This window comes from Pleuronectes platessa, chromosome 14 (assembly GCF_947347685.1).
Source record: "Pleuronectes platessa chromosome 14, fPlePla1.1, whole genome shotgun sequence".
In the NCBI taxonomy this organism is placed as follows: domain Eukaryota; kingdom Metazoa; phylum Chordata; class Actinopteri; order Pleuronectiformes; family Pleuronectidae; genus Pleuronectes; species Pleuronectes platessa.
The window spans coordinates 19,109,380-19,123,734 of NC_070639.1; the positions used below are offsets into that span (position 1 = coordinate 19,109,380).

Genomic DNA, 14,355 nt, shown 5'->3' on the forward strand with positions numbered 1-14,355 from the left:
CGCCTCCCAAATATTGTGCTGTGGAGTTTTAACTTTAATCTTACTCTCGACACATTAATATGTTTTTCATACCCTGCTGCTCCTCATCTTCTGGCCTCAGAGAGCTCTATTTGAAATTTATATTCACAAGCTTTTTACAACTAAGGGTAACCCCATAGTTATCCCTGTACCACTATCGCTCTCTGCTAAATTAATATTAATGCATGTGAGCATTGGGGTTCAGTTAAGTTTATGGGTAATCATATTCAGTTTATTCCTGGTAGGACACCAGTCACATTGATTAAAAGCTGCAGCAGTGGCGTTCTCCCCAGCTAGTTGTGTTGGGCCTCAGGCTAGCTTCAACCCATACCGTATATGCCTTTGTGACAACATCCTTAAAAAAAATATCTGTTTGATGTTATGTTTCAACGCAAGACACAAATACACACTGCACGTGGTTGAGATTGTACCGAGGATGGCGGGCCACCAAAAACAACACCTCTTCTGGTTGTTTTATTTCTAAGTGGGCTGTTTTACTCATCGGGACAGATTTGTCACAGGCATCAGGCATTAACATAAATCAGGGTGACGCTGGGCATTGTCTCTGCACAAAATACTCCAGACTTCTCCCACTTAAAGTCTCGTGCTCATTAATTTTATCATTATCCCGGCCTGACCATGTCTACCCATTCCCATGTGGGTGATAGATGTGGTCACTGCTAAACCACATTAATCTTGGCGAGTGCCGTGGCGATTATAAGCTAGAAATCCTCTCTGGCTGAAGAAAACTGGCCTTGTTTGTTGTTTGAAAATGAGAAATACATACCATGCAGATGAAGTGGTTTCCCCCCCGATTGTAAGTGTGCCGCTCACCTTGTTTGGCTTTGCAGGATATCATGTCAGGCTGCAGGATGTATCCCTCTGTGCAGCTGCATCTGTACGACCCGTAGGTGTTCGTGCAGGTTTGGCTGCATGCGCCATATACGGCACATTCATCATGATCTTATGGAAAAGGGAAGTGAGTCATTTGTAACAAATTAGGTGTGCTCAAACATGACCCAAATACATAAAGTATACTTAATGTGGCCTCACTCTAGAACCTCAAGCATAATTACTGCTATGACCAATTTCGGAGCTACAGTCCCCTACGATTGACTCTTTCTCATGTCTCCCTCAAAACAGGATCAAGTTCAGGAAGCGCTGCTACTCGTTAAACCTTTTTCCTCCAGTGCAATTATGCAATGTTATGGCATGTCCTTGGTTTAAGGTACGAGCAGGGTCCAAGTAAGCTACAACAACTTGAGGCAGCTTCGACAGCAAAATCCTGTCTTCCTCGCTCGCTGTCAGAAACCAGGCCTGTGGCACATAACAAGGGCACGAATGAGAAGAGAAAGAGACACCGGGAACCCGTGCACTCTGTCTGCAATATGTGTGTGTGTGTGTGTTTGGGGTGTAATGCGCTGTACATAAGGCCCTGCCTGCAGACAGATGGTTCTCATATACCCAGCACCTCCCGCTTATTCATCTGAAGGAAGACTGGGCCGAGGGCATGAGGAAAGATTGGTGTGTGGGTGGGGTGGGTGGGGGGGGCTTCGTGGCAGGAGGCCTCCCACCAGCGCCTCAGCAGAATCCTACCTCTGCAGCTTGTCCCGTCCTCGCCGACCTCGAAGCCGTCAGCGCAGAAACAGAAGGTGCCGTTTCTCGTCATGACGCAGCCGTAGCGGCACCTGAGCTCGTGGCAGGCTGACAGCAGCTCTGCAGGGGAGAAGAGGGGGGGGTGAGATTGGAGGAAAAAGGGTAAGAAAGGGTTGGTGCAATGGGAAATTAGTTTTTACATTTTTTTCCTTTTTTCTTGGCTCTTTCGGTCAAAACTGGTCCCTTGTCATTCGGCAAAGACCACAAGCTATTAGACAAGAGTTTCTACGGCTCACTTATTTTTGTGTATGTAACTTTTCAGTTTTTATGTCTGAAAAGAACTTAAAGAATTGTCCTTAATTTACCATCTGAATGTCACATAGCATCTGCAGCTGGGGAGTAAAAACGTTGTAGTTTCTGAGACATCTGATGATAAGGAGTTAAAAGATATTTCCGCCATTTTCCTGTGAAGTCATCATTTGCCACAGTAATTGACCGGCAGCGGATCTCATGAAATACCAACTTCCTGTGTATTTTCTGATTATTGTGACTGGTTAGGATGCTGTGCCTAGCAATGATCTTTCAATCCGAAATGAACAAAGAACAACTAATTATGGCAGGATGAATGTTCGGCGGAACAAACGGCACAGTGGAAAAAGGCTCAAAACAAAGCTTTACTAGCACAATGATTGATATGCCACTGCAGAACATTAATTAATGTCAATTTACAGTCAAAAGATAAACGCTTGCATTGATTGTCCCTGGTCTTTCCTGTGATAACAAGTCCAAGACGATGTGAAGAAAAAAATAAATCTTGACAGGGTGTACTTAAATCCAACAGCACAATGGGAGCTGAGTGAAAATCAAAGCTTCAGTTATCATCGCTTTCTGAATAAAATGAGAAGAATTCTGAGAAGTCGGAATTATGCGATGTCAGTGGATCAGTCACTTTTAAGAAACAGCGAGTTATCAGAGGTCTGTTTCTCATTACAGTATCTAAACTTCTCTGCGGCTCACTGACACATTAAGATGGATGGTGCCGCTGGATAGTTTGGAGAGCAATATGTGCTGCGGAGCTCAGTGAATGTTTGTTGTGGAGCAATACGTCAACTGATAATCATAAAATCGGTTTAATAGCGAAGGGAAATGAGGATATAGCAAAGAAATATGGCGTGTGACTAACAAGCTGAGGCCGGGCATGAAGCATCCTGACAGACGTACATAATCACAACTCCACCTCTTCACTGTTGTTAATCTGGGTTAAGATCTGATTGCGCTTTAAATAATTACCACATATGACTTGAGAAAAGAGTCACAACTGTGTGAGTGTGAGCTCCACTCAAGTGTTTACAAGGAGTTGCTATTTAAAAACAAAATGGTGCAGAATAATAAGCCTGCATCCTTTACCAGCTCCACAGGGGGCTGAGATGGGACCACAGGGCTGAACTTAATGTTCATTTTGGTTTCCACACAGTCCTCAGAGGAGCTGTGACTGACAGAGTGTTGAGTGAACTGAATTTAAATTTTTTAGGGATTATTTTTTGCAGCAGATGGAGAACAGGGAAACACAGACGTCTGAATGAGGTGAACGGGAGCAGGCAGCGGTCCTCAATGACCGAGAGAGAGAGAGCCTGCTTGGATATCTGCTCATAAGGAGGAGATGCTTCTGTGGCAGCAAAGCGCTGAAGCTGACTCTGGAAAAAAAACTCCTCCTGCAGAAAGGCCCTGCTTTGATGTGCTTAAAGGACATGCTGTTGACATAAATCATCCTGGGGTTGCTCCATACTTCATTACTCTAGATAATTGCGACTGTCAGGTGGAGGTTTTTGCTATAAGTTAAACGTGCAGGCATTTATCCAAAGTTGCCAAGTGAAGCTCAAACACACTAGGTGGTAGACAAAATAAGTCTCTGCACTAGACAAGGCGTGACACAGAATCATAAGCCCCAGAAGAAATATCTAAATATAAAAAAAAGATCTACTGTTATAGAGAAATCATCCAGGTACGATTTAATACAGAGAGACACGAAACACAAATACATATGTGTAGTGTGCTCCAGAGGAATCGCTCTCTGCTGAAACCCAGTGCATAAAAACATTTTGTCCATGCAAATTCAAATGAATCCATTACATTTCTGTGACATTGAAATATAAACCAACATTTTTTGTATGAATAATTGTATGTAAATCAACAGGGGAACCGATTTATCAAAAGGCCTAATTTCTGAAAGCAGTTTCCCATCCTTTAAAAACACGTAACACTGAAATTCTCTAATGATGCCAAAAGACCTCGGAGATGCATTCACCGGCCAAATTGTTCTCCTCACTGCTAAAACTACCAGAGACTCAAACTGTGCAGAAAATGAGGCTTTCTAACAACGTAGCCTGGAGAGATTTTCTCAGACAAAGTAATTTTACTCCCACTAAGACAGACCTTAAAGTTATCATTTGAAGACAAGGTAACATCCTTACGAGATAAAAAAAAAAGAAGCTATTTCAAACTACTAAACATGTCAGGCAGGTTAGCAAGGGCCTCACAGTTTTAGACAAAAGACGATGAAAGAAACTCTTTTTTCAATGTTTCAGTTCAGCTGCACTTCTTTAACCCTGTTCCCTGGATGTGATGTTAGTCTGTCACACAGGCCAGGACTCAGCAGGTCACTTACACTCTTCTGTGGATGGTAATGGTAAATGGTTATGTATTTATATATCTTGATGGGCACTCAAAGCTCTTTACAGTACACTGTATTCCCACCCGCGCATACATTCACACAGTGCATCTATGAGCAGCTTGTTTTCTTTCAGTATCTCGCCCGGGATCGAACTGTTCTGATCTGGTTAGAGGACGACCGCTCTATCCCCTCAGCCACAGCTGCCCCCAATTTGGCCAGGAGAAGACAGATGGTGGAAGAATTCATCTTTGTCATCCTGGAAAAATCCCTCTCTGAACAGAGGAGGTGTTATAAAACAACAACTTAAAGCCACGCACCTACAATGTCCTAAATTCTCTCCCCAGACGGCTAAACACCCAATCACAACCCAGCTCCAGTAGTGACTCAACCAATAGCAGGGTGGGTCTGCAACTTATTAACAACCAATCACACCTTGACTCAGAGGACCCCAACAACCCATAACCGGTGGGGTGGCCAACGACCTGCCTGTTTAACATAACGACTCTCAACACAGCTATAGACCCACAGAGGTTAAATACCTGAAACCTCCCATTAGTCAGTAAGAACAGAAGAAGACTCTTCAAGACACACAAGCAAGTCCGGTTGCCTACGTGCACTTACACAACGTATGAAGATAATTTACATTGGCTCACAGGCTTTTATAGGAATTGTACTGCTGCCAAATTGTATTTAGTTTTTCTTTATTTATGAAACATTCAGCACTTTAGATGTGTTTCAGGAGCTCATTCTGTTCTTTGATTTAAAGACAGAACTGCTTGGATGTGAAAAATGTAAATCTCTCAGATGTACAGTGGAAGTGCCGCGCTTAAAAAGAAATACATACATACACAAATTACACAGGCACTCTGGAATACACAGAATGCTCACTCTGTGGCTCGGGATGCATTTTCAGCCCAATTTAACAAGACACCATTACAGTTTTACCCTCTGAGAATGAAAGTAACAGTCTGTTGGTTCACATTTTTAATGCGCTGACACAATGCGGCGCTGATTATGACATTACATAAAACAAGTGCATCTTTTGTGCAGCTCTGAATTACTCATTAAAGGGGTAAATTAGAAACATGCACTAGACAACTTTTTTTTTCTTTTTCTAAGAACCTGATTAACACCAGTTCAGAACTAAAGCCTGGGTTCCTATTGAGTCAAGCCGGGTCTGAATCTTAAGGATCACTACATTAATTTTCAACATTAATGTCGTAGTTTCTGTCTTCAGAAATGAATTTCTATTTTGAATGTATGTATCTCTAATTGTGTCATGAAAGTCACCTGTAAAACTACATTGAATAATTTAGGATTGAGCTAAATATCCCAAGTCACTCAATCTGACGGACATTTTCTGTGACTATAAGCAACAAGCTAGGAAAAGCCTTCACATCCACCATGAAGACAAGCATGTGTTTGGGTTATTTGTGGGTTGTATGGAGTGAGATTGAGGCGGACATATTGGGGTGGACTTCAGGCGACACTCCAGGCAAAATGGAGCGATGAAGTTCTCCAGAGTGAAATGACAAAAACGGCAAATATAATCGCCCATCATGATAGCCCGGGGGGGGGGGGGGGGAAGAGAGCCGCAGGTTGAAAATAACCACAATTACACCGAGCTACAAAGAGCCACATGCGATACATTGTCACAGTCTGCCATCTATCTGAGGCATTAGCATTTGAATGGTCTCAGTATAAACAGACTCCCAGGCCCGTCTGACTCTCACACACTTTGAATGCACTGTGTGTCAGTCAAAACCAAGAAAAACAATGGTTTTGTGAAAGAACAGGGTGCAGACTGGCTGGCTGTTATAGTGGCTCCAGAGTAGGGTCCGTAATAGAAAGCTCTTTGGAAACTTAAAAATAAATCTGTAGATTAGTTGTGATGAGTTTTCCTATAGAAGCAGGACAGGAATTAGCAGGAAGTAGGAAATGTAGACTAGAGGCTGTGTAATAGTCATGTATTATGCATAGTGATGCGTAAGCTTCCTCAGTTCCTGTTATTGTTTTGCTCTTTGCATGGATTTCGATGGATGCAGCAGTGAGAGACGTCCTATTGCATAAAACTAAGGTTTAATTACTGACAATTCAGATCCAAATACTCTATCTCTCTACGTGGCTGCATTAATCCCTATGCCACAGTGAAAAGCATCCACAATGTTGCCCTGTTAAGTACTTTGAGGTAGTTTTGAAAAAAATTTCAGCCCCTTGACAGGTCGGTCAAAAACTGACGCTGCTGCAGCCGTCCCTGTTTGCTCGTTCACCGGCTGGAGTATGTTCCCCATGTGACCTGTGTTTTATTAGTATTCATCGCGTGGTACGGGTAAGTACCACCTTTCCCTGTTTTGAAGCAGTGTGCAAAATGATTACATGCTGGGCTGAAGATATTCGAACATAATCCTTATATCAGCTCAAAGACACCAGATGATCAGCCTTCCCTCTTGGCAAACACTGAGTGCTGCAGGGATTGTATATCTGCCACTGAGCCTGCTTGGTGCCTTGCACATATCTAGAGCTATGCAGTGCTTCCACTGAGAGCATGAGTCAATAGACAAGTGCATGAGGCCTTGATACCATGGTCTGCAAATAGGCTATGAAAATGACATGTGTGAAAAAGCTTTCCCCCCCCCCGTCATCTATAACCTTTCTCACTTACTATGAATATATACCGGAATTAATTGGCATTAATAAAAAATACTTTAAACTCGCCAATAGATGACAAATGACAGGCATAAGACAGCGGTGAGAGACACATAGGTATACATAACCACTTAAATAATGTCATATTTATTTTTAATAACTGTGAGCGTAAACTCAAGAGGCAGCACAATTAATTTTATTCTCCTAAAAGATTAATGGCGGCACATTCTGAAAGGTGACTGCTGAGGTTCAGAGCACAGGCAGAGAAATGAATTAGTTGCTCAACAAACAGTGGTGTCTTGTCATCCCACACCCGTACGCACAATTGGAAGCTGGGATTTGTAAAATGTTTGAATCACTGAGAATATGCGGTCAAATGTTAGTCGGTCTGAAGCACAGAGGCATATGCATATTCAAGGCAGAAAGCCCAGTGCTAATTTGCAGTCTACAGCAGTGTAATTTTCCATAATCAGATGTATCAACAGAATGATTCTCGCAATTGCACAAAATTAACTCCATCTGTTATCACATTATGCCTGGTTTAAAAAAAAAAAAAAAAAAGATACTGGCTACGAAACTGTATGGAAAGCTCAGGAGATTCTGCTGCCTTGTTAAATTGGTACAGTTATGATTCCCTCAAATTCTATCAGTGATCTGAAAATTGAAATGTCAGCATATCACTGGCGGAACATATGGCGAGCGTAAATCAGCACAAACTGTGTGGTCAAGCTCTCGCACTCGAGAGGAGAAACAACCGATTTAAAGACAATGCAACTGCAGCATGTATTGAATGAAAAATATGTCATCATTTACTATAACGTCCTAAAAAATACCTTCCAAATCATTTCAACCAGGCCTTGGCTCCCATTTGTGCTGGTCAAGCGGATGAATGTTATAACAGATTCGTTTTTCTTTACTTAACATGCAGATGATGATTTTGGGCGGCTTTGCTTCCTCCGCTTCTTGCCTGCCGACCATCGTGGATGGAAAAAGGAATTTCCAAGTTTATCGAGGTCACATGATAATGTCAAGGTGGCTATCCACCAGCTGCAGCTCCATGCCAGGTAGATTTGCATTTTAATTTTAACGATAGTCTGATGTTAGGGTAATATTCTCACGTGACAGCAGCTCTCAGCCGGCAACTGAAGTCATATTTCAGGACGAATGGTCCAACGTTCCTCCTGAATGTTGTGTAGGAAAATCCAGAACAAGCTCTGGTTTGAGGTTATGACTGCACAGGTAGAACTGCTTGGATGGGCACTATGTTTCCATGTCAGCCAACATGTCTGCTAACATAACACCTCGTCAATATCGTGAGACTATTTACCTAACATCAGACTATCGTTGAAATTAAAAAAAACTATTCTACCCATGAGAAAAATTCAAGGCTTGAGTAAAAATACAAGGACGTTGTTTCAGATGAGATTTAAGTGATATGTGAAACAGCAAGCTTCCCGAGAAACACTGGTTGACTGTGGCTGCAATTATTATTGAGATGGGGTGAAAAATACCAACTCATGAGGTGGAAACCGATGAGATGACAATAACTCACCAGTGAAGGTTATGCTACCACCGTAGAACATCCCTTGGACAAATAAATCCAGTCCAAATATGTAATCTTTCCTCAAATACATCCAAAAATGGTTTATCCTTTAGAAAACACCATATCTGCAGAGTTTATGTTACTTTCCACAAAAACTGTGTATGAAAGGTATTAATATCAATGAAACGCTTGGCAATGGTGATTATTTCTGGACACAGAATTCCCTTCAAAGCATCAGTCAAAGGAGAAACTCACACATCTATAGCGGACCACTTGAAGCAGGAGTTTCTCAGACCTTACCGTTCAGCCAAACAGATGGCAGAGTATGAATGGTAACTGTGGCATTGTTCCTCTGCCAACACACAGAAGAAGCCCGACCATGGACAAGAAGAAACTAACCCAAGGCTAACAGTCAGATTGCCCCATCTGGCCTAATTATGGCTCCCCTTCAGGGATGGCTACAGCCTTTGCCTGTGCATGGCCAGCCTTTCCCCAAAAAATCTATGTTTGCAAGCAAAGCCTATATTTAATGTGGGACTAGATTAATATGCAAACCCAACACAGGAGGTATACACCCGTGGCCGGCACATGGACCTTTAATGAGTGGAGTTTCCACCCATAAATTACAAGCTTAACCCATTCTCCAAGTGGAAAGCTGAGGTTGGTATCCTCTGGGTGGCAAGAAAGACAAGATTGATTCCACAAACGAGGAAAATGGGTCAGATACTCTCTGGGGTTCAAACATTCAAGACGTGTGTGGAGGGAAATACCATTTCTATAAGATGTGCTGTGATTGCAGTGACACAAGTTAAGTATTTATATAGTTATCTGAGAAACCCAAGTATGTCAGCTTTGATGTGACATGGAGCTGTCCGGATGGTCTTCAAGGTATAATTTCCCCAAGAAATTGAGAGCTACATGTGCATGTACATGTACTTTTGAAAAAAATGTAATCGTGTAGCTCAAATACGGCTCAAATGTGACAGTAAATGTTGTTAATCCCTCAAAGCACAATTTGCTGAGGGATTTCAGAACTGGTACACTGCCAGGCTTCTGACATGCCCTTAAATACTGGAAGAAACATCTTGGGTGTGGGTGTAGAAATCTTCCGACAAACAATTAAATTTTAATTCTAACCACTCCTGAGGAAGGAAATCCGCCGTAATAAGATTTGATGACACCAGATTGTTTCCTCATATTAGAGAAAGTAATGATATGAGTGACAATATCTTCCCAGACTGTGGAACAACAAAGTGAGATGCATGAAATATTGATTGTCAGTGTCTGCTGATGTGTGTGTTGTTTGTGTAAGTGTGCAGTGGGGTCTGGCAGTCAATCGAAACAAGTGTTATCAGGACAACAACACTTGGAACTTCAACTTCTCAAACAGCGAAGCAAAATGTGAGACAGAATCGAAAATTGCAAGAGATTAATATTTGAAGTATCTAAAAATGTTTTTTGAGAAAGGGCCTTCCAATCATCAGAATTAATTGATACAATTATGTTGAAATTATGAATTAAAATCTTTAAAGAGCTCCTCTAACGGTCCCTGAATAAAAATACATGTTAAGTCACTAGATCCAGGCATTTATTTGGATTTTAATGAAATTGTCCACATTCGCAATGTTTAAGAAGGAGGAAATAAATTACTGGATCCAACCCCTGATCTAAGTAAAAGATGCATAAGAAGACATCCTTGGTGGAGGTGAATACAAAATAGTCTTCATCAGTAAAAGGTCCATTACTGCACTGAAAGAATGGCACATATCACCAGTGACAGAGGAAAGCGATGACATTGACGATTTACTGCAAATGTTCTCCATCCATTAGAGGAGCACACAATTTAATAGCTGCATTCATGACCAGTCGCATTGGTAGAAGCGCATCAGTTATCTTAAGCTCCTCCATCCCTGTGTTTGAGATGTTGTCATGAAAAGTTAATCAAGTGAGAGAATTTGATGTTGTTCAGAATCAGAGTGTGGGAGGGAAGGTGCATGTTAGACATTGTTTATTTTGCAGAGGGCTCAAAGTCCCGAGCGAAAGTAAACACTACTTATTTAAAGTGTAAACTCATTCTTTGTGTTTGCCCCAGAACATGAACCCAGAGACAGTAGTTTCTCACACGCACATCAGTAATGAGATTATTTTCCTACTTTCCAGCCGGTGCTTTGATTCAAATCCTCAAATGGCCTAAATCAGTGTCGTCCCTGCAGAGGGCAAACAAGTTGCCTCTGACAAGTTGTGCTGTGATATGGAAATCATTGATGTATAAAAGTCGGCGTTAAACTAACATGGCAGAAACATATTGAATATATTAGAGGGCCTTTCAAATCAGGGGATTGGAGGAAGCTGCCACACGTCATCAGCAGAGTAACATTTCACAACATTCAGAGGAGTTTTGCAGATGACTGTCAGATGTAAATACACATATCAGAACCTAAAGAACAGAGCGCTAGGAGCAGAAAAAGTGAATCCTCAACATCCTTGGAGAGATACAAAGGTGAAGTGGGGCCGAGGGGAGAAGAGGGCAGCAGTGTGGCTGAAGCCCAGGGTCTTAAAGAAAGTTGTTTTGGAAAAGAGAGGAGGCCAAGCAAATTCTAAAGAAATTACCTTTACACATGATGGTACTGATGTAGGGGATGAAGCTGACACAGGTGAAGGACTTAGTGGGGTAGGAATAAGTAAAGAATCAGTTTTAGGCAACTGAGTGACTTCAATGAAAGGGAAGCAACCATCACATGTGACCCTTCGTTTAGGAAAATACACGACGCCTTGAGCGAGAAAGAGACTTGAAAGTCTTTCAGAGCAGCTGAACTGCTGGAACAGCCATGGCATGACCTTGGAGATCTATTAGTTACAACAGCAGGAAACAGATTGTGTCTAGCTGTGAAAAGTAAAATAAATCTTGAGTAGAAGGCTGCATTCTTTAAATTCAACTTGCCGTGTATCTGTGAACAAACTTACTCACTTAAGCAAGGACTTCGGGAAGAGGCTCAGCAGAAAGTGTGTTGAGTGGAAAAAAACATCCGCTGTTGAAAGCTGGGAAAAACAAAGCTCTTGAAGTTGAGAACCGCTGCACTGAGGCAATTACGGCAGCACAAGTGAATACTCCACTAGTTTCCTTCGAGAATTCCTAGCCATAACCATCTCTAGCGATTGTGCCAGTCCAGGTCAAGCTGCCAAATGGTAATGAGATCATTAAGGTGTGTGTGTGTGTGTGTGTGTGTGTGTGTGTGTGTGTGTGTGTGGTCTCCTGGACTCAGGAAGTGCTCCCACCTTTTGTACAGGAATAAAATATTGTCATAAAAAGGAAGCCACTATTCCCCTGGAAAACCCGACATCCAACCAGATGCAAAGAAATAAATCACTATATAAGAAGGTTAGAAGGAATGTTTTTACCAAAAACATGTTGAACTGAAGCACACTGATGCAAATAGTGGACTGAACTGGATCTGCACATCTAAAATAATGGAGCTATGGGAGGCGATAAACATAAGATGTGTTGAACAATATGTTGTTGAAATGTCTATGGAACAACAACCAATTTGTGCACATCCTGTCCACATGAGCCTGACTGAATTGTGAACATCACAAGCTCAAATTACCATAACACGACATTTCTGTTGCACTACAGTCGCCAACTGGAAAAATACCAAGTTTAATCTGAATTTTAGCAATGATTTCCTGGAAGACATGATTAAAAAAGGAGTGAGTCCCTTGATCAAAAGATTGGTGTCTCATTTCTGCAAGAATATCTTGAACCAAGAGCTGCTTCTAGGGTCAATCTTACTATTATTCCACAAGTTTGTACATTTCCACTTGCAGTTTTATTCTGAAAGGAATGTACCATTACGGTGAGATTTCACCTGATGACTCACAGTTACATTGATTGTTCTGGTGGCCTGACAGTGACATTGAAAAAGACTCAAAAGGATATTGTCATTGGACTTATTAGCTGAAACACCTTCAGCGAGTTATACACATTTTGCTCAGAAAAGAACTTCACAAAACCACTGATCCAACAAGATGTGGACACTATTATGATACAATACGTATGTGAATGACTACTTGAAATCAGTACTCAACTGAGGCTCAGGGTTATTTGATAATTAGAACTGCTCTTTGAAAAGCTTTCATTGAACAAATCGGGAAGGATATCTTATACAAGACAATGAAGAGGAGCTCAAAGACCTTGACCTGCACAAGGTTTCAAATGATGAAAAACTAACACCTAATCATCTGTTCTGTATATTTTCAGCCCATAGTGCCGCCATGTTTATTTTTTAGCAACATGCAGTTGAACTATTTTGGTCGGTATAGGTAAAACTATATGTTATTAAAGAGACGCAGAAAAGACACTGCACTTGTGGCAGATGCCAATGCACCACAAAGCAAATGAAACTGGAAGCATTGTTGATACCCACCCAGAGCAAAAGAGTAATCAGTTGATTCTAAAACTAGATTTTCACCTTTTTTCACTTTTCTGTTTTACTTGGTATTTTTAAACTTGTTCCCATTTCCACCGAGTAACAGAAAGTGCCAGTGTCTAACAGTCATTTCAGCACTTCTTAATTTCCTTGATACTGAGGTGTCATAAGCATTTTTGAAATAATGTGCAGAGGGAACATTTCTTTTTTCAGGCTTTTCTTTTGAAATGTGGAGAAATGTCACTCGTACCTCTTTCAGTGAGCTTGTCCTTTCCATTTCAAGTTGAATAATGTGCATCGACCTTATGTCAGCCTTTGTGTTGTCTTGTTTTTATAAACGTCTGTCATCATCAGCAGCCTCACGTTACCCGACAGCATCATAACGAGCCGACTGACCTTCTATCACACTCCCTGTCAAAGTAAGCTGAAGAACCACATGGAACAGGAAGTGGAAAAGTGTTTTCATGCATCCTTTATGTATTCCTCATATAATCAGTTGAAGAATCGGGTTGAAATCCTCATATTTTACCAGCTGTGGAAGCTCACGGACAAAATTATAGTTCACTTAGACAAGTATCCCCGATACAAAAGGAGATATTAGATAGTCGAGACAGAACATTGATAATTTCTTCCCAGAGGGAGCACACTTGAAAGCTCTGCACAAAGAGAGAGGGGAGAGATGTGAGAGCAACAAACTTCCCCACCGGGGGGAAACTCAGCATCATGGCATACAGCAGGATGAGATGGAATCGTAAGAGCCGGCAATAACTGTGGCCGCTATGGTTGTATTGTGAGCAGTGAAGCAGCTCTTTCATTGGCAATGAGAGGGTAAACACATGTTTAACAGCTTAAACAGAGCATTATATTAGAGAAGGGCTCTGGACAGAATGAGAGCCAAGTGCATCATTTGAAGGAGTTTCTCCAGCTGTCTGTGCTAACTTCACACGTCTTGTTCTTTTAAGAAATGGAAATGTAACTAGAGATGAAGTATATCTGTTCTTTTCCATTCATAGAATTGAAAATCAGTTTCTGTTCTCTCCACATCATCAACAAATGGACTGTTTTATTGCATTAAATGTCGAGCAATCAAGAGCTATTACAATCATGAGGTTATTAAAGAGGAGAATAATTATGTGGGTCGAGCTTAGTCAGGGATTAAAACACCAGAGTGCTTATTAAGGTGTTGTGTAAATGTCAGCAGGAGAACAAGATGTGAACCGTGTGTCTGCATCAACTACCGGCCTCTTTTTTTTGTTTTGTTAATTAAACATTCCATCACTCAGACAGATAGTGAGACAGGAGCTTACTTCATTTTCTATTAAAATAAAGAGAATGTAGAGGACAACGCAGCTGTAACAGGCCACATGCCATTCAAAATCAATAATTATAATTCCGTGTGATTAAGGCTTTGTGCTTGATATAAGAATTTCTCCAGTCTCATATTGTTGATTATT

The 14,355-nt window shown here is 41.4% G+C and overlaps 1 protein-coding gene across 1 annotated transcript in view; it reads right to left on the minus strand.

Moving 5' to 3' along the window:
- lrp1bb (low density lipoprotein receptor-related protein 1Bb) overlaps positions 1-14,355 on the minus strand; it is a 174,583-nt gene that overhangs the window by 134,076 nt on the left and 26,152 nt on the right. Inside the window, exons 3-4 of the mRNA XM_053439172.1 lie at positions 1,615-1,734; positions 853-981 (exon numbers count right to left, since the gene is read on the minus strand). Of these exons, the coding sequence (XP_053295147.1) occupies positions 853-981; positions 1,615-1,734 (249 nt within the window). The remainder of the gene's footprint in view (positions 1-852; positions 982-1,614; positions 1,735-14,355) is intronic.